This window comes from Leiobunum rupestre, chromosome 8, assembly GCF_980474605.1.
Source record: "Leiobunum rupestre chromosome 8, qqLeiRupe1.1.hap1, whole genome shotgun sequence".
Lineage (NCBI taxonomy): Eukaryota > Metazoa > Arthropoda > Arachnida > Opiliones > Sclerosomatidae > Leiobunum > Leiobunum rupestre.
In genome coordinates this window covers 20,397,921-20,419,636 of record NC_143391.1, presented here as the reverse complement: position 1 = coordinate 20,419,636, position 21,716 = coordinate 20,397,921, and the positions used below count along the sequence as shown (strand labels likewise).

The 21,716-nt window shown below is 41.1% G+C and overlaps 1 protein-coding gene across 2 annotated transcripts in view; it reads left to right on the top strand.

Annotated features, from left to right (window-relative positions):
• The window catches only part of lin-28 (protein lin-28 homolog), a 51,221-nt gene that overhangs the window by 13,033 nt on the left and 16,472 nt on the right, over window positions 1–21,716 (top strand). The window contains exons 1-2 of one of the 2 annotated variants that reach the window (XM_090156255.1): window positions 2,479–2,858; window positions 7,278–7,396. In XM_090156255.1, coding sequence (XP_090012381.1) covers window positions 2,645–2,858; window positions 7,278–7,396 — 333 coding nt within the window. In that variant the 5' untranslated portion in view covers window positions 2,479–2,644. Of the gene's footprint in view, window positions 1–2,478; window positions 2,859–7,277; window positions 7,397–21,716 lie in introns of those variants that run through there. The other variant, XM_090156256.1, reaches the window with a different exon arrangement.

Below are 21,716 nucleotides of genomic sequence, written 5' to 3'. Positions count from 1 at the left end.
ACGAGACGAAAGAATCGAAACGAAGGGACTATATTTTTGTCTGAATACAGGGTTGCCACACGTCAGGGAAATCGGGAAAAAGTCGGGGAATTTGAAAATGGGTCTAAAAAGTCGGGGAATTCAGTTTTATCTTGACACTTTTTTAAAGTAATTTTAGTCTAGATTTATTGCAAATTATGTTATAATGAGTGTGGATCCTTGAAAGGTATTTTAACGTTGAAATATAAGTGAATGAAATTTATTAACTTCTGATAAATGTAAAAGTTGAAAACAATCTAATTTTGGCCTTAAAAAGTAAAGGAAAATAACTTAAAATGGTCTGGGAAAACAGGGAATTTGAATCTGAGAATATTGTGGCAACCCCGTAATATTCTTAAGACAACATTTTTGGCGTCTAGATTCTCCTAGGCCGCTGTTATTAGGGGTTATCTGGTGGTTCGGACGAAGCGAGGGTAGTAGGTGAAGTCGCTATCTTCTTTCCGTAGAGTTCCGTGGCTGATAAAGAATGACGCTGATATAGACCGCGAAAATATTTATTTTTTCATGACCAACATTGTTCGTGACTGAAATAGGCGATACGTAATCTGCCGTGGTTCGCCTGCGCATCCAAGAGTGTGTCTAACTCGTAATCCGCGTGGAGATAAACTTTTTTTTTAGCATTGATATCGCTATTGCGACACTGAAAGAAATGATTCGTGCCTTATTATTGCTATATTGTGTTTCTTGTATCTTCTACCGGGCGCTGCCTTATTTAGTATTCCTTCAAATTTCTTTTCTCCCAAAACGGTCTTTCCCGTTTTTTTCGATAACGTGCTTAATAGACTCCGACATTCGTGGGAGAATTAACTTTTATACACGACAGATCTTAATGTACGAATTCGGTCAGTAGAACGTTTTTATTTGACCCCAAACGAGCTTACAATTTCTGTTCTCAGTCGCGTAACCTTTAACTTCCCTTTCGCGTCTGTTACAAAGTACCGGAATGAAAAGTTGTATCTCGTCTAGAAGTCTCGCGTAAAAAGCTCCAGCTTTGATTGTGAGAGCCTGTTCCCCCAAATTTACTTTTACGGTATTTCGTAAAATACTAGGGAGTTCGTTTTTGGTAAAAAAAAACAAGAGAGGAACCGGGTCCCCGTCCATTCCTCTTCGTAGTTCTTTCCATTTTCGTTCTTATATAGTAGAATGAGTCGCGGACGGAAAGACCCCAAATTATTTGTCAACCAGGGAATGTCATAACTCATATCGCGCATTAGAGAAATGTTTTTCCTTTCGGCCGTGTCTTTTTATTTCGCTGGTACAGTCTCCGCGACGCGTGATATACGTCCCGAGCGCGTGTTATGACGGACGCGGAGGCCACTCGGGATGAACTGTTTTTGGGCGCGACACCACCCGCTTTTTAATTTCGAAGCTCCGAGACCCAGAACACGAGTCTTTAAAATTCTGCCGACGTGTTATTTAGGCTAGAATAGTTCCACTAGACTTATTTCCAGGCCAGTATGGTCCCCCGAAGCAGCCAGTCATCCGGGGACCCCCTTTTATTTTAGGTGTTGTTCGCGGGTCGCCGTTATGTGGGTGAGGCGCGACTGTGCCGTAGGCATTTTTAAAAGTTTTATTTTTAGGTTTTTACGAGAATTTTCGATCAGTCGCATCATGACGAGTAGCCGAAGTGTTTTCTGGGGTCCAAAATAGATTTCAACAACTAGACCCTGTCTCTTTAGTTTCGACCCTGATACGCGAAACCGCAACGGCAAAGTTTTCTAGAAACTTATTGGGCCGGAAGATGATTTTTGTCTTCTTGCACCTCCCCTCGCGACTCCCGTTTCGCTCCGAATAAATATGCCTTTCGCTTAAGTTTGCCCTCCCAGACATCGCCTACTCATTCCACGAGCCAGCACGCCTAGCTCCGTTGTTTCCCCCCGTTGAAATATTATGAAAATCGATGAGTTGTCAGTCGGGGGGAAAGAGATGGATCTGTTGTTATTGAAGCTCCCCGAGTCCAAAAATTAGAGTGGGAGACGAGCGCCTAGGCCTAGCATCCGAGCCCGCGGAATAGACACTGCCTTAGCGTAGTTCCTCGCCTAGAGAAATAGATGGTCGGTGGGGCGAGCCGCTGCTCCGGGCGATCTGTTGGGCAAAGCTAAGTTATAGGCGAAGACTGGGTCAGACGAGGGGGGGGGGGCGACAGGCCTTCGGGGTCCGCCAATGAGAGCCCACCTACGCTTCTTATTTTCCCCGTACAGGGGCTCCCCCGCGCGGCCAGCGGTATCGGTCAGTGTCTCGGGCCTTTGATCCGCTTTGGTTGTCTTCCAGCGCCGCGTAGTGTCCGCTCTCTCTATCAGAGATTTTTTTATCGCTTCCTCGATGGATTCGAAGCGAAGCCTTAAAGATCTTGTTAACCTCGTTCGAGTATAGTTCAAGCGTCTAGTTGAGTCCAACCCGCGGCTGCCCGCGAATTTATGGTACTTCCTTTCACGCCTGTCCGAGCGCGACAAGACCGTCTTAACGGTAGAGAGACATTCACCTATGACACCCACTCCGGTCGTTCATGCTAATGAAGCGAGTTGACTAGCACCCGAGAGAGAGAGAGAGTGGTTTTTCCCCTTTCCGGATTGAAAAATATCATCAAAGGGAAAAAGGGCCACCGATGAAGGCCAAAGAAGAGAGCGTTTTCTTGCTGCTCGTCAAATGCTCTTCGCTCGACATTCCCGTTGAAGAGTTGGTGGGGGAAAGATGGCATTCGACCTGGACTCTGGAACTCGGACGCGGATGTTGCTCGCGGGGGCTGGCTCAAGCTGTCATGACATTGCCCGCCACTAATTTCGTCTTTCACGCCCAAGACAAAACCTCGTCGTCGACAGGTACCGTCTCCTTTCAAGTTACTTTTCCAGTTTTCATTCGCCACGGACTTCAAATAAATCCCAAATATTAAGCTTACTTTAGACTGCATTTATATTTTCCGGCGTACTGGTACTCTTTTTACCTTTAGCGTTAGGTCATTTTAGCCGGATTGTAATATCGTGGGAAAAGTCATTTTTGAAGTCGGATGTCAAAAGCGATCAATGCGCTTAATTAATTGTATAATAAATCAATTAGGCGCGTCTTTTCATTGGGCGTGTCCTTTTCTTCTCTCTCTCTCTCTCTTGCGCGCGCTCTCACACGAATCCCATTTGAGCGTGTACAGTGGTATTAAATGTTAAAAAAGGAAAAATATAGCTGATGGTAGAGTTAATTTCCATTTCAACGAAAGCCTACTTTATAATGCGAACGCGTCCGTGCGCTTTTCGGTAATCGATTTTGGCGCGCCTTGTTCCATTTGCTATTTTGGAGTTCAGACATTTCGAATTTTTCGAGTTTGGAGAAATCGACGTGTTTACTAAGTTTCGAGGTTCGCGTGTTTGTATTGGTCTACCTAAGCGGGCCCGACTACCCAATGGTAACGTACCTAAATTTGCATTTGAATCGACGGTAATGAGTTTTAAATCCATTAAGTTATAGACCGACCGGTTTCGCGGTAAACATATTCCTTTTTTCATTTTTGCTTGGAGCTTGGTTCGCACGCTACGATATTTTCGCGTTTTATAATTTTTCTAATTTCCGATCCCGCCTTGTTGTCAGAAAAGACGGAATAGGGGAAGGTTTGTACCCGCGCGAACAAGGCTTCATTTGGTTTTATTATAATATCGAAGAAAATAACAATTTTCCGTCATGTCCGGAACGTGAATAATTGAGTTTAGTCAATATCTGGTTTTTACGAAACTAAGAAATTATACTATCAATTTTAATATTTGGACAAACTTTTAATACATTTTCAAATAAATATTATAAGAGCAGTAGCAATTTTGATAGACAGAGTAATATTATAAATACAGAAACTTAAATAATAGTTTTCTGATATTATTGATTTCTTTTAGTTCCCACGAATGGTAAACATTTTAATTTATTTTTAGGATAATTTACTAAAAAACTCTTTCAACGGAACGACAATACTATCTCTCGTTACTCGGCTCAACGCGAACGTTTACGACTCTGGTAATTCCTTTATAGTAAACAAATCGACGCAGCCCGTAGCTCTTCGTATTTTTCGCGCGAAGGGGAAACGCGAAGATGAAGTAGAGTATGAAGAGAGGCAAGCGTAACAATCTAGTCAAGAAATCCATCTTTTCCTTTCGTATCCTCTCTCTCTGCAAAGTCCTGTTTTTGCCGGACTTTGAGATGGAGACGCGACTGTCTTCTCTTGTCTTAGATAACCCAAACTCAACTCTCTCTCTCTCTCTTTTCTCCTCAGTCCTCTTTCTGTTCGTCGTCCGCTTCCTTACAGGCTACAGCTGAACGAGAAAAGGGCCTCGCAATAAATATAAAAAAGGTTTCCTTCTTAAAAGACTCGAAGAAAGGTGACGAATGAAAGAAAGGACAGTTTACGCCTTAATTTTTTCGCTGTTTTCTACCACTTTTTTATCGTCGAAGATCTTCATTTCACGTTTAACAACTTTTTTTTGGTCTAATAGCAAACCGCCGATAAGATCCCCTCAATCTTCCCTTCTTTGTTTAAAGTTGTTTTTAAAAGAACAAAAAAAACGCCCATCCTAGACTGTCGTATAGTGTCAAGCTGGCAAAGCGGAGAACCTATAATATAAAGGCTTTATAGCTCCAGCCTTTAACGTTTACACTCTGCAACATTTTTTAAGGATTAGATTAATCATTCCTCCAGTGTTTAAAATAGTGTTGGTGATTTTAGTTGATTAATTTGTGAGATACAATAGATAAGTTAAGAAACCCCTAGAAAAAGTGTAAGGGGGACTTCTAAATTGAGCAGAATAAAGCTCAACTTGTCTAATGTCATCATTCAAGGCTTGTTATGTTCGAATTCAGCTGGCTTAGGTAATTAATATAATGCCAGTTTGTATACCTTTTCTGTGGATCACTAGCACCGGAGCCCTATACGCTTGAACTTATTAGGAACCTTGTTCTAGCCTAGTCTGGGTCCCCCTAGCCTTTGTTTGCTAGCTGCGGGGTCTAGGCTTCTGCATATTATTTAATCCACCACTGCTGTCCATTAATTAAAATAATAACTATTTTCTAAAGTATTGAAATTGAATGAAATATTTTAGTTTTTTGTTAAAAGATTATTTTAATCATGGAACGCATTTGGTTTGGATTATTGTCATTTAATGATAACTTTAGAATCTCAATGGGCTAACTACTTGGCCTCCATCTACCACGATCAGGTTTTCATCATGCGAATTCCCTAAATTTACTAAACTAGGGCTAGCTGTGTTGCTACTTGGCCTTCATCTACCACGATCAGGTTTTCATATTGCGAATTCCTTAAATTTACAAAACACCTGGGCTAGCTGTGTTGCTACTCGGCCTTCATCTACCACGATCAGGTTTTCATATTGCGAATTCCTTTAATTTACTAAACCTGGGCTATCTAAGTCGCTACTCGGCCTTCATCTACTACGAGCATGTTTTTCATAATGCGAATTCCTTTAATTTACTAAACCCGGGCTAGCTGTGTCGCTACTCGGCCTTCATTTACTTTTATCACAGTAATGGTGATGGTCATATTTTGGCTTGAAACGGAAGTCTGTACGTTAAAATTGCTGTCATGAGTATAACAATAAAATAAGATCGTGTTAATGCCATAAAATATCCTTTCCATTAAGGGGGACTTTGTGACTTTCAAAAATATTTAAATACGTTTTTGTGCTACCAATACAAGTCCACATAAAAAAACGGATTTTCTTATTTAACAATTTACGTATTTTTATGCGGTTTTAATTTGATTTTTGGCACGAATCAACAAAATTTTGTATTAACAACATTTAAAAAAAAAATTGTAAGCCTTTCCAAACTCACTGGGAGTCCGAATTGAGGGGGAAGTGGTGTTTTTCTTGAAGAAGAACGGAGCCTTTTCCTGTTATTCGAAACCCGCAGTTTTATTTCCTTTTGTAGATCCTACATTTCCGGTTAGCGGATTTCACTTCCATCTCTAAGAGAGCGTTTTCTTTTTGGAAGGGGAGTGTGGGGGGCCCTTCTGATTCCAGATTCCGTGTCTTGACCTCTTGCCTCCTCTCAACTCCGTATTCCTCACGGTCTAGTTTTGACCTCGGTTGGTTGCCCCACTAAATCCAAAGGGTCATTTAACACTTCCCGGGGGGGGGGGGGGGGGACAAGTATAAGGCAGTTTTTTTTTAATGGTTCTCTATGGCTATGGTCAAGGTGCAGGTGGGGAGAATTGGGAAATAAATAACCGGACGGTCGAATTAATTGGGTCGTAAATTTCGTTCCTAGAAGGCCTGAGGTCAGTTACAGTCCTTATACTGTCTTGTACCATCTCAATCGCTGCGTGTGATTTTAACTAGAGCCGTAAATTTTCAGCTTCAATGTTTAGTCACGCAAATTTTTTTAGATAGACAACGGACAAGGCCTTTGTTTTGATTAAATATTACGCTAAGGGTCACAGATAGCGGGCCCAGGCCTCGGTAAAACAGTATTTACGGGCCCCAAGAGAGGCGACAGAAAATAATTAATCGTTTTCAGGGATACACTTACAAGGAGACGACCCGAGGTGATAATCACCGATTTTGTTCAAGCTCGGGTATAATGTACACCTCAATGCAAGGGAAAAGTTGCGACGGGCTTTCGTTTTGCCATGGCAACCGAAAACGTTTTTGACAACATTATTTGGTATTTTTCCATTGAAAATGACATGGGAATCTGAAGGATTTTAAGGATCCCCCCCCCCCCTGTGGAACCTTTTAAAAAATTAAAAATTTTGAAAATTTCAAAAACGTTAAAAAAATTTAAATTGATTTAAAAAAATTAATTTAATCAAGTTTAAATGCAATTTGGTCAATTGGGGGACCCTTAAAATCCTTCAGATTCCCATGCTATTTTCAATGAAAATAATTCCAAATCATGTTATCAAAAACGTTTTCGGTTGCCATGACAAAACGAAAGCCCGTCGCAACTTTTCCCTTGCAGTTTTTTTAAGGTACATATACACTATACCCGAGATTGAACGAAATCGGTGATTATCACCTCGGGTCGTCTCCTTGTTAGTGGTTGGGGTTAAACTCGGGCCCCAGACTGCCCCAGAGTCGGATTGCTCGGGAATTTCTTAGCTTAGAACGTCCCAAATTTAGTAAAGTGGGCAAATGAAATTGGATAATTTTCGATTGCTTTATTTTTAGCAGATATTATTTCTGGCAAATTACTTGTAGAGATTTAATATATGGAATGTTAACGGCTAATATTTTCTTGTCACGTTGCAGGCGACCCGGTAGACGGGACGGGCTGTCGCCGAGGTGGAAAGTGCAAATGGTTCAACGTGGCTAAAGGATGGGGCTTCATTACTCCATTCGACGGTGGGCCAGATGTCTTTGTTCATCAGGTAATTACATTCTCTTATTAAATTACTTACGCGCTCAACGAAAACCTACGAGTTAAAAGCCGTGACGTAACAAATTATCCAAAAATTGTTACGTACTAAAGTTTAGACAAGATGGTGGCATCTTGGACGAATAATTACTGGACTCGAAACCTAATGGCGCGCTTGGTGCTTTTACGACAGCGCCGCTTGTAGCGCCTTAGTGTCAAGAAATTGAAAGATTTCTATCCAAATACTAAACACGTGCCCAATATTAGCGGACGACGTTAGGCCTAGCGTTCTTAGCTCGTCACTGTCGTGTTTGCAAAAACATTAAAGTAATCTTCCTATTTAAATTAAATCATTACCTATTTAAATTAAATCATTACCTATTTAAATTAAATCATTACCTATTTAAATTAAATCATTACCTATTTAAATTAAATCATTACCTATTTAAATTAAATCATTACCTATTTAAATTAAATCATTACCTATTTAAATTAAATCATTACCTATTTAAATTAAATCATTACCTATTTAAATTAAATCATTACCTATTTAAATTAAATCATTACCTATTTAAATTAAATCATTACCTATTTAAATTAAATCATTACCTATTTAAATTAAATCATTACCTATTTAAATTAAATCATTACCCTTTCATTTTTATTCCAATACAATTATTACTGAATAATCTAAAGCCTATTAAAATTCCAAAAGCCTCACTTCTATTAAAAACAGCTGAGCAGACGACGGAATGCGGGTCATCTGAAATTTTTACGTGCGTGTTTTGTATTTGGATAGAAATATTTTACGATTCTCTCGGTAGGAGAGCTGACGGGCAATGCAAATGGTGGAGCAGGGGATTTTGCTTAGGTTTCGAGTCCAGTAATTATTCGTCACTATCCTTTCACCTTAACAATAATGACGTCACGAGTATGCTTAAGCCAGCCACAAAGGTATGGAGCCCAGGATGAGAGTAAACGAAGGTTCAGGTGGGCCTTAAAGGCCTAGGTTTTCTTCAGCCTGTCCCCCTTTAAATTAGGCCAACATGTTCAGCGGTTGGCCTACCACCAGGGTATTTGTGCTCCACTAAGTTAATTTAAAGGGGGACAGGCAGAAAAAAACCTAGGCCTTTAATAAGGCTCAAGCTTGCGAGCCTGGTTGGTAGTTAATCCGCAACATTTCTTAATGAAACAATGTATTGTCCGACAGTGGTGTAGACAAAAGGGGGTTCCGTATTACGCGTTGCCCGTACTAAATTTTCACCCCCACTGAAATTTTACATAGCCTGACCCTCCTTGACGAATTTCTGGCTACGATACTGGTCGTCGGCCATTGTCAGTCCAATATAGCCCCGTCTCCGCGAAGAAGAATCTAGTAAGGGTGAACTTAGGTTTTATCTCTTTACGACTGGCCAAAAAACATAGGATTTTAAATCAAGTCCCTGAACTGATATCGCGGTTTCGTATAAAACCCTCCGCGTGGAATTACCCGCGGCTGTAAAAAAACGGGACCCCAAAACTGACCGTTACTTTTTGTTCTTTGAAATTTGCCAGACCTTTTTTTGATATTATTAACGAGTGGCGTTGAGGAAGAAAGCCCTCACTTCGGTGACCATCTCCCGAATTCGCCGTTTCGTGGGGTGGCCTTTTCATTGGAAAATTATAGTTCAGAGGGTATGTTCTGAAATAATCATAAAAAAGTTGGGCTTCAGTTGTAAAATAAAATCTGCCTGGCTGCGAGGCCGGATTCTTCGGGTCCACACTCGGTTTTCTTCTCGTAATTGGATTAGGGGTCAGGGCCGTAACTCAAAAATCCAAGCCCCCAACTTCTAATCCGATTAGACTTGATGGTTTATGGTTGTTACGTTATTTGTACAGAGGGTGTTATGTATAGTAGCGAGATTTTATGGGGCTTTACCTAGAATTTTATCTCGCCAGCGACAGTTTATCCAGTTACGTTATGTATGGTTTTATTTGTTAATTAATTGGATAGAGAGTATTTAAGTAAAGACATTTCGACCGAAATAACGCTAATAGTATCGCTAATGTTAGACAGGGGCGAGACTAAAACGAATGATTGAACTTTCTTATCGGGTGATACGCGTTGAAAATATGGAGATAGCTAAATGGTCTCTTTGTCTATCCGCGTAACCAAAAATATGACCTAATATTGTCAGTATGTCGAAATTCCGCAAATTGTGGGACAATTTGTAGTTCACGCGCGTACGTACGTCCCAGATGGCGAGGTAGCGCGTGTTGGTTTGACCTAGAAATAGCTGAAAAATATTTGCTGGCGAAAAGAACGGTCGACTTAGCGTCCTATTACGTCGATCCATCGCTCTCGTATATCACGAGCTTCTTCGCGGCGAGTAAAATAGCCTTTCGAAGAAGAATAATAATAAGTCATTCTCCGCCAGAGAGAGAGAGAGAGAGAGAAGACTTTCGCTCTAGCGCGCCTGGGGATCGACATCGCGGAAAAGAGGCAAATTTTTTTCCCTCATCGCCCCGGTCTCGATTCTTTTTGACATTTTGACAATGCGTGGCTTCGAGAGATCGTTATAAGTGAGTGATACGCGCCCGCGTCCTCCACTCCAGCCGCTTTTTCGCCGCTCGTCATTTTGACGACCTTTTCCCGTTAAAACGAAAGGCGCCCTTCCCAAGTATGACGCGTTTGTTCGCCGAAGAAGAGACCCTTCGATGGTCTTCTACTCTCGAAGACGTCGGCACCATCTATTTCGCGACGCCCCGACCGCCAGATCTCGAAGCTTCTCCAAACATTCTCACCCCTTTCTCGGCGATGAGATTTTTCTTTCACGCTTTAAGTCGGGGGGGGGGGGGGGACACGGGGACTTAATTGAGGGGACACGCGTAACGTCGTTCAGTCTGTTCGGCGCGGCATTCTTGGAAGTCCTCGGCCCGGCTCGTGCCCCCTCTTGTTTCGCTTAATGGTCCGCGCCGATTCACCCCGTTCCTTCCTTCCTTTTAATCTTCGCACCCACGCACTCGTTCTTCCCTCCCCGGACGATTTATTTTTGGTAGCGGTACTGCCCCGTGGAAGCCCCTTCATTCCGATGGATCCTCTTTCAAAACCCGCTCCTCTCTTGAACTCCGCGCGTTTATAGTCTAATCGAGGCGTACCCGACAGTTCGGAGTGGCTCTGACGAGTCTGGTGTACCCCTTCCGCGCTTTTGTTTACCTTCTTTCGTCGGGACTCGTCTGGTGCATAGCCAAGTCCTTATTATTAGTCGGGCCTCCGCTTTCTCTTCCGTACTTGTAGTTTGCGTTTTGCTCACGCTAAAACGCGTCTTTACCTTTTTTCCCCTTCCCGAGGTACCGTTTATGAGCCCAAAAATAACGCGGCTACCCCTTTAAATCGAAGGGGAAAGAGTTAACCTCTTTCTTTCGCCGCGGTTCGCGCATTCCGTCCTAGCGTAGAATCGGTAATATTTTCGCCGGTGAGGGACCACTCTCTGACCCTCGAGACGCCTCAACTGAAAGAAGACTGTACTCGGAGGGAAGGGAAAGATATTTTTTCTGTCACTCCGAATGTTAGGGTTAGGGCTCATTTAGTGTCCTATAAGAGAAAGATAAGACCAGACCTGGTCCTAGAGGGGTTGAAATAACTCGATGCTATCGGCTGGTAATTAGCTTTGAATTCCGGACGAAGTAACGCGCGTCGTCTATACAGGGATGTTGTTTGTTCGAAAACCCATTCGATGGCTAAACGATAGGGACCCCTGATAGCCGTAGCTAATTCTTACCGTATAGGTCAGCGCTCGCCGCGTTTACCCTCTCGCCTCTATTCCGACCGACAGTCGGGTAACGCGAATCTCGGTTCCACCTTCATCCGTGGTAAGCGTTCTTTACCTAGACGATAAAAACTTTTGGCTGTCGAAAGGTCCGTAACGAACTGCAAATTGACGCGAAAGATTCTCATTTTTTATCTCCCGCGCGCGCTCTTTTCCGGAATTGGATGTTCAAAATCTTTTTCGCGTCCTTAATATTGGCTCAAAAGTCCCAATTTTTATTTTAGCGGGAAAAAAACCTGTCAAAAGTAATTGTAAACGCCTTTCGACGATTAGAAACCCGCTAAATTTATATTTTATTACCATCGGAGTCTCGGAAATTCGAATCTCTCGCAAGACGCCACGAAATATTCTTTCTCGAAATTTTTGACTCGTGATTCGGCGAACTATAAAAGCGGCCCGGGATCTCTATTTTTGACTCTGGGTTTCGCTCTCCCTCCTTTTTAAACGGGTGCCCCGCCGAGTCTTTTAAAAAAGAAACACGTAAGAAAGACAATATAATATTGTACCATCATCTTCAGTAGCGGCACCACCGGCGGCGGCACCAACTGGCGGGTGACAGCCATTTTTTCATTCGCATATTTGACCCTTTTCCAAGTGCGCGGTGGCGATTACGGAAAGATTGGCGGCGGATGAAAAAAGGAAGCGCGAGACCCAAAAAGCGAAGGCAAAGGGGGGAACCGTTTCTCAGCTAGAGTCGAGGCGCCGGTGGTTAGTCGGCTTCGAGAGAGAAGCTCGGGAAAGGGCGCAGTTTGCGCCATTCGGGAGACTGATGACTTTCGATGGTGACGAGCGGGTATAGTTCGGTAGGTCCGCGCACCCAGACGGAATCTCTCTTTCTATTAATAAAATCCCGGCACAGCGACTTATAATACTAGACGCGACTATTTCTTCATAAATATAAACCCCACTCCCGCTTCCTCGCTCCTTTACATTCATTCTTTCGACGAAAAAATACGCGCCGCTTTCGTTTTCGTCATCGCGGATTTCATTCCGTCTATTCCAAATCGTTGCATTTGAATTCCTCAAATCCCCTCTTGGCTTCCGAACGAGCTAGAATTTGATCTATTCGATCAAATTGGGCGTAAATTACCCTTTCTCCCGAACGTCCTTTGAAGGTGACGAGAGCCCTATTTGAGAATTTTGACGGGTAAGCGGTATTTTGTTTTGGAATGAATCTATTGTCAGGCCAGGGGCTTAGAGCAAGCCACGTTCGTTATAACACCATCAGCAGGCTAGGCTGTCTCTCATTTTCTCTCCGCGTCGTCTGCGCGAGGATGAAAGGGCCCGTATTGTACTGGGTTGCCATTGCGTATCGTATGGTTCGAACGCTTTTTAACTGCCAACACTCTCTCTACCGTGAGCCACCCTTTCTCTAACCCCAATGCCCCCCGCAAAATCCCTTCATGTCTACCGACAGGGTCGGAACTGAATAGATCCGCGTATTATGTAGTTTTGAAATTCGCCGAGATTATGTTACTCCACAGGGAGACTAGCGAAGATTCTGGCGAGAGTTTTATAAAAGACTCGATATGGGGGAAGGAGGGGGTCAGGGTTCAAATAAATGAAATTCCGGAGGGGTTGAAATAATCCTTTAGATGGGTGCATTTTCTTACTCTTACTCCCTCTCTCTCTCTCTCTCTCTCCCCATGGTTCGAGACAATTTAAAGTATTTCTTAGTTTTCCCGGCAGTCTCTTTTCTCTTGTAGTTTTCTTTCCTCTCGTGTCTTTGTTTTTAATGTCTTTCTTTCGCGTGAACGCTGTGGAGTCTCGACCCGAAGAATGTCACCGCTTTGCGCTCGCATTCGCCGCTATTTCAACTATTTAAAAAAAAATTAGGGTTTCTTTTATGGCGGGAAGTCGACGGTTCTGGTTAGGCTAAGGTTACGATATAGTCTCACTTTTAAATTGTACGCGGAACTATTAACGTGTACGAGTGTAGGCTGTATACGATAAACGATCGTAAAGCTTCGCGTTCTTCCCACTCGTTCGCTAATGCGGGCTTATCCTCCCTAATATAATTACCAATTTCAAACGGCTATTTATATAACTCAAATATCTTAATTTTTGGTACCGTTTTCACCAGATTTTAAATATTTTATAGGTCAAATTATTGTAATGTTATCTGGTTATTTATTTATTTAACTGGATGCTTGTAAATAACGATAAAAAAGTCTACGGTATATTGGAAGAGCACTCGATCACCCTGAAAACAAAAGTATAGCGGGTAAACGAACACAAAGGGTAGATACATTTTCACCTATTTTTGTCGCCAATTAGTTATTTGTTATTCATTGTTTTCTTTATTTTAACTATATCGTTTTGCTTTTACAGAAGTATGGATTAGGGCTCACAAAAAATGGTTTAAAAAATATTTGTCAAAAATATCGTCGAAGATAGATCTATTTCATACTTCAATAATAATTATCAGCTAGGCTAATACCCAAGGCACCATCTTAGGCCCAAGTCATCTAGCGACTTATAATGCCTTTAAAAATATATCTTATATTAGTAAAACGTGAATAACCCACCCATTAATACACTGCAGTCCAACTAAATCCATTGCTTAAGGTTCACAAAAATTTAATTTAAAAATATCTTTGTAACAATATCTTCGAAGAATTTTTATAGCTATATTTTATAATTTTGATATTTTATTTGTGAATACAATTTATATAATAGTTAAACATGAATAAACCACGCCTGGAATCAAACTAAATCCGTTGATCGGGGTTAGAAAAAAAAATTGTGAAACATAAAATATATTTTTCCATAAAATATTTTATAAATATTTTTTTTATCTAATTTATATATTAGGCCTACATTAATCAAACAAGAATAACCCTATAATAACTATAACAAAATTGTTTTTGGAAAAATATCCAAGACTATTCAACAAGACTGTTAACATTTTATCTATGAATCTAATTTATGTATTAGGTCTATATTATACTGGAGGCCAAATCAATCCATGTATTAGGGTTAACAAAAGGTTTTTTTTAAACACCGGCGAAGACTATTTTGGTTTATATTTATATGTATTACTTTTAATATTTTATTTATGAATCTAATTTATATATTAGGTCTATATCAGTCAAACGTGTATAAGCCTCGCGCTGAATACCCTGGAGTCCAACTCTATCCATTTTATACAAACGAAATAAATCGTCCCGGAAGGTCAGCAGCGAAAGAAATAAATCTTCACTCTTTAGTTATTTATCGCCATCGAAAGAGGGTTTGCTCAAGTCCAGATAAAAATGTATGTTCCCATAAATACGAGCGCGAGGATTCTACAAATATTTTAAGATTCCCCCCCCCCTCCTACGTTTGCTATCTCGACCGCACCTTTTCTCCGCTATAATAGTAGCGTCGACGTCTGGTACACGTATCCACCGAAGACTCTCTGGTCCCTTTCCTAAATCTTGCTTTTGGAAACAATTTTTCTCCCCGTATCTGCCGGACGAAAAACGCCAAAGCTACGAAAACGTATATATAGGAATGGAACGGGGGTGGGAAGGGGGTGGCCAAAGTGTAGGAGAGTAGAAAGGGGGACGGCAATGAGGGGGGTAAAATGAGGGGGTTTGAACTTCATCTTTATAAAACTGCTTGTTCCCTTTTTGGTGTCTTTTCCGTACCCCCGCTTTATATATAAAACCAAATATATAGCCCTATTGTTAGGAATATACTCACTTGGTAGTTCAATTCGAATAGGGAGGATGTCGGCTATCGGGAGTCCGGAGCGTGGTCGGAAGTGTCAGCTGAGAGTCGCGGTTTTCGGGAGTACGGTATATATCGTCCGCTTGCATTTCTGCGCCATAAAACCCCCCCAGCTATCCGTTAAACCCATTTGCCCATTGAAATTGACAGGCACTCTCGTTCGGGCCTCCTCTTCGTACGAGAGCCGCGGTTCTCCCGTCCACCAGTACCAGTACCAGTACCACCAACCCCGTCCGTTTTTCTCTCCTTTCTATATTTTTTCTACTTTGAAGCGGATCGTCCTCCTCCTCCCTCTGGTCAACTACCTCGGAAGTGATCACATGATGTCCGGTGGAATCGATCGCGAGCGCCGTGTCCATCTCCCGCCTTTCTATACGCCTGCTGGATATACTTTATATATAAGTCGCCTCTTTCATATTTTACCTTTAAAAGATAACCGCCGTCACTCTCTCTCTCTCTCTCTCTCTCCTCCAATCTCTCTTTACTCTCTCTCTCTCTCTCTCTCTCTCTACACTCCTCGGCTTCTCCCTCCGCCCTAAAAACGAGTTAGCCCTTTTACTCGTGATTTACGCTTATAAAAATAAATGAAAAATTATCGTTTTCTATATATCGCGCCCCGCGCTGGTGTTTGGTACGCTCTTTTTTTTTTGTCTTCTTTCTTTACCCCGTCCACATTTTTTTTTTGTGCTTGAAGAGTCGCTGGATTTATTGTTATTAACGATGCCGTTCATTTTCGCTTATGACGCTTCGGCCGACGGTTTTTTCTTGTCAGCTCTTCCGGAACTGGCCTCTTGTTTAGATTTTGATAAAGGTTAATCGTTTCGGTTTGATATTGATGAGGCGCCAGCTTAAACGGAGATTTAGGTCCACCGGATACGGGTCTCGTTTTATTGAAACTAATGGACGTTTATCGCAATTTTGTTCTTTTGGGATTTTATCCTTTTTATAGCTTCTTTAATTTTGATATTTCGCTCTACTCCGGAGGTTGCCATACTTCGCGTTGACCGCGGCTCCTTTTTCCATCGAATATTCCAGACTGGATACGTATAAATTCCTATTATCTGACTGCGAGTGTTGGTTAATAAAGGGATGACTTTACCCTATCCCTCCGTTAGGCGGGATTGTCAGTCTTCGCGAATAGACTATTTCTCCCTAACAATGTTTCCTCCGCATCTGTTCCCATACCACCCCCTCGCTGTATGGTCCGCAGCCCTTTGCCGTTACAATGGACACGGTCGGTTACCATAGATACCGGGCCCGACAGGAGAGGAAAAGGAGGTCAAGATCGTCCCCGACACGGACCTTCCCTCAATCTCCTTTCACCGATTCCTCTTTTACATTATCGCGCTAAACGATGTTCGAATGGCGAGTTTCGTTTGGGTGCTTTATTCCACCGTCTGCGACAGACATTCGTATAGAAACTTAATATTGGTTTTATTATTGGAAATCCCTCTCCAAATATTATATTTTAATATCTAAATTACCCTATAGTTAATCGATAATTTAGCATTGGTATTCAAAATGAGACGTCGGCAAAATGACAGTAACGCGTAGCTGACCGCGCGCCAGGTTGTCTAGAGGTCCTCGTTCTCCTTCCCCTCGGACCCCGTCACCCCCACCTTGAGGCGTTCCAGGGTTTTCTCCAAGACGGCTCGCAGATGTTTGTTTCGTTGATTGGGAAGCGGGACTTTTTTCCTCGGATAACGGATACATTCCCCTCAAAGAGGAAACCGTATTTTTGCCTTATCCACCATCCGTGGTAGGCTCTTTCTCGAAGCGAATAAAAAAATCTCGTAGTTGATGACGCTTGCCTGGAACCTTCGAGTGTAGCACCCGAGATACTTCCTGGTCACGTTGAACTCGTAAAGGCGTTCACTTTACCCTCTCCGCGGTATTAATACGAATGTCGAGTGAGGTTCGGGCGCGTCGACAGTAAGAGGCATTGTTACCGCTCCTTTCTTTCTCCATTTCGCGCGATGACCCTGGCTGCCTTACTAATAGATCTTTCTGGTCTTCGAGCGCGAATAAGGTAACGCGCGCGCGCGACGAGGATGGACAGTCAAAATACTCCCTTTTTTAGAACAGAGGGACGTTTGTCCGAGCGTACGTCGGAGCTAGTCTGGCAGTATTATTTTCAGCTCGTCGTTATTACGGAGGCATTCGCGGTGTCAGTTCTGTCAATCAAGATTTATCCCGCGGTAAAAGAGAGCCGATTTGGACGCGGCGCGCGTCTCTTTGGGAATTCTCGACTTAACGCTAACGAACGACTAAATTTCCCTCCTCTCCATCTCGAATACGTTTCCGGATTTCCCGGGATTCCATCGGATTCCCCGTCATCGTACGAGCGCTAAGTTCGCGACTTTATACCAAGTTTTTTTTTCTTTATTCGTTTTACAAGCCACCCGCGTAGTGCCGAAAACGATAGTTTCTAATAAGGGACCGACGGGACCCTATTTGTAGACGAAGTTTTGGAATACCAGCGGGGATTCCGCGATCATTTCGCGGAATAGAAAAGCTATATCTTAATTTGTACGGGGACACTACTCTGATTTATCGTCTTTCCTGGTTTTCAGTTTTATTTTATCTCCATCCCGAGCGCGTCCTTCTCTCGCGGAATACGGAATACCGAATACGTTGGAAAGAGTATCTCTCGAGTGGAAATCCCTATTTATCAATCATTTCTTTAAAAATTCTCCGGAAAACGCATTATTTTAAGAGCCGGCCCGTTTCCGCGTAATCGCTTCGCTTTATCACTGGCTCTCGTCCTTCTTCCGAGAGTCTCCGGGCCCTTTTCGCTCTTCTATCAATTTTTGCTCTTCGCGCGGGGGAAACTTTTTGACAGCTCTAGAAATTTTTGAAGGGTTGCTACCGTATATATTTCGGAATGGGTCTTTCTTTCTTCCACCGGAGATAGAATATCGAGGAGAAATGACGGTAAGCCGGACGGTATCGAGGCGGTAAAGTTGGCACTAGGCTGAACGAATGGCCAACCGATCGTCGAGGGAGTGTATGTATTTGGAGGGGTTTTCATTTGACTTTCAAAACGTTTTTATCCATCTTCACCCGAGCGAACTCCCTTTTCGGCTTCCATCAGCTTTCTCCCTCGCTCAAAAATGTAGCTGACCTTAATGCACTCTCGCTCCGTCGTCTCCGGTAAAAGCCAATGGAAATGCTCCATTTTTCACGTCTCTTCCATCCCTCCGTTTGATTTTGAAACCGCCACCCACTCGCTCGTTCGGAACGACCATTTTCCATTCCGCGCGGAGAGTCGTCTTCTCTGGCTGGCACGCAACCCCTCTTTAGCTTCCTTTTCCCCGCCGCACTGCCGTGCAAAGCGCAAAAGCATTAACGACCAAAATCAAAATATGGAGAAAACCCGCGAAATTCCAACTTTCTTTGCCTTAAGATACCCCAACTTACTTCTTTCAAGTTTATATAGTAGACTTGGATTTTTCAACTCAAATTATATTCTGGTACTAAATAATTTACGGACCAAACGATATTTCAGAAATATCATTAAAACCATGTCTTAAATCGCGAAAAAAATGCGTTTTGATTTGACTTTTAAATTAGTTCAAAATTGAATTTAACGTATAAAATAAGGATAAATAAAACCAAAATCTGTAAATCGAAAATTTGGTCGTTAATGCTTTTGTGCTTTGCACGGCAACGCAACCTCCGACAGTTTCGCTTTTTTACCCCACCTCGCCTCAAATATACCAGAGGAAAACCTCCTCTCTCTTTTCGAATATGCCCAAGTTGCGTTTTATATATTTAGCGTGCTTCCATATATACTATAAGAGTATTAATATTATTGGAAAATTTCGTCAAATAAGTTGGCGAAAATAGGTCAAAATCTTCGTTAGCGTACCAACTTGTATACGGGGTAAGCCTGTTGCTTCACTTTGTGGATGTGGAAATTATTTTCCGGTTATTATTAACGATAAAAATTCAAAGCTAATTATTAAAATAGTCCTAAAAACCTATTTATTTAATATATCATTTACATAGAGAGTTTAGTTATGGTTGTTTTAGAAATGGTTAAATTTAATCTTTTGTTAATTTGAAAATATCTATGGAAATCTAGGCGTTATAGAGAAAACTAATGGAAAATATGGAAGATTTAAAATTTCAGGGAATATAGCTTCAATGTCCTTCTCAATGTAAAATAGTGTGCCCGAATGTCGGCGCCATCTTGCAAAATTTCCGCCAAAATACATCTTTTACTACTTGGCGCGAAGAAATCCACAATGACATACTGAGGATTAAGTTAATTATGGTTATAGCAAAATCTATTTAAGAGCTGTTATCAAACGCCTTTAATGGAATTTTTATCAGGGAATGTTGCCAAAAATTCCAGTTCCAACGTTAGCGAAAACCATTTAATGGGTGCTTATTCGAAATGGAACAGAGCACTAACGCCAAATACCGGGGCACATGACTGGAACGTACTGAAACTACTGATGACATCTTAGTCACGTGGGCATAGTACCCTCGCGGCCCCAAATCGCTATTCAAACCCTTACTAAAGGGACCGGCCCAACAAGCAAAATTTTGGTTGCAGTCCCGTGGGATTTTGCCCACCTCTCACCTGGGCAGTTCACCTCTCGTATGCCGCTTTACGTTCATCAGGAATTTCAAAACTATTTTCCTAAAGTTAAACTTTTTTTTAAACTTGAGAAAATATTGACTGTAATGCCTTGACTTCGGTTGTAACTTATCAATATAAAAACTGTTGAAAGTAACGCTTAATTGGGTCAGTTGCAATTTAAATAAGTTAATTAGGTTATTTATAAAACAGTAGGTCCATCTTCGGGATAATATTTTCCCCAAAGCCAAGGGGTAGGTCACTCCTTTGATAATCAAGACACAGTCGTATGAATAAATCCCATTAAAATTTTTAATTTTAATATTAGGACACCCTATAACACGGTGATCTACCCATCGGTGGTATCTTCCATAATGTAGACTATCACCAATAGTAATTTTCTTACTTCGTAGAAGAATTAAAAACTGTGGTACGATAAATCAAAAATATGTTATTATCAGAAGTTAACATAACCTTTTAATATGTAGTAATCAGATTTATTCCGATTTGATCAAAGTTATTGGATCCACTCAAAATTGAATTCAAACTGGGTGTTTCTTTATTCCAATTTTGACATTAGATCTAGTCATATTTGAAATTCATATGCGTGTGGTTCGATTTTATGTTATAGCATCTCCAAGATATTAAGTTTAGGCTTATAATCTTTCTAAATTGTAGGCCCCTTTTTAGTACTTAATGATTTCACGATAGCAAAATTTGAACTCTCTTAGGTAGATGAGAAAATTTCAAGTATTTACTTCATATCCTATTATATGATTGAATACTAGCTGGAATACGTTCGTGTAGTATTCGAACCAGAATTGTCTCTGAATATATGTTGCCTTTGCTCACCAACTTCCGAATAACTTAACTGCATGCAGTGACGAGCGTTTTTACTATCGATCCTTTCTTTAAACCATTTTTATTGAATATTAGATCGCTAAAGAATGTCCTTTGATAAGTTCCTACTTATTGTATTTCGCTTTTTATAACCTTCCAATTGTAACATTTTTTACAATATATTTAATTATTTTAGTATATTATAGTATTTCGACGATATTGTGTAATTTGATACCCTTCATTATGAAATATGTTTTAAAATGTGGGACACTTATTATAAATTTGTGGGTGAGGCCGGGCATGATATTTTTGATTAATTGTGATTAATAATAAAAATAGCCTTCCAATTTTTTTTAAAATTGACACATTTCCAAAATTTTTATCATAAACTAGTAATAAATTGGTTAATTTAACGATAATTTTTCCGAATAACAACTACTATAGAGTAGACCCAATATTCCTTTCAATAAAAGATCATTCATAGCCGATTATAGAGTTTGTGCTTCCGCGACTGGACATAAAACTAGTTTGTCTATGGTTTCTCTTTATACTGCCAAGGCTGATAATTTTTTATGCATAGATCTGGCAGCATTTTTCAAAAGGGGAGCAAGACAGTCCGAGAGGGGTTTATTTAAGCGTCTATTTCAATAAAGAATAAACCGCGGTACCTCTTTCAAATATGACTTGGTAAACAGTTTATTTCTATGTTTATCTAACGAAAAATTAAGCAAAATCTTCGGCTTATCCTTATTAAAATGTGGAAAATAATGATTTATAAAAAGGACTATCCTCACTTCACTGCCTTCTCATTACGTTTTCCTTCTAATAACATTTCGTAAATATGAGATTTAGATATAACGGGAAACTACCGATAATTTCCATTCTTTCCCTGAAAATATTGTATACGTAATATGGTCTTCAATATCGTATTTATGTAAAGTGTCAGAGATCCAATATATTTGGGGACCGGAGACGCGGGGGACTCAGGGAGCACATTCGGAAAGGAATTTAAAATCATTTGACGAAATGAAAAGAGACCCCTATTAAATTCTACAGTGCAGTATGATTTTTGGGTTCAATATTGTTGTAGTTAAACAAATGCTGAAAACGTTTTAAATATATGCATTTTTGAGCCAAAGGACATCGCACTTCTTCTATGGGATTCGGCTTTCGACAGGAGCGAAATTGTCCATTGCCATTTTTCTCTAGCTTCTATAGCTTGTCCAGTATCACTGGTCAAAAGTGGTCAAAACTTACGTTGTTAGTATAGTCTATTTGTTAAAAGGATTCACGGCCCATCGGTTAGCGTTCTACGTTCGCGCGTCGCTAGTCCGGGCTCACTATCAATAGAGTTTTCTTGCCAAGGTTTTTACAATTCTACT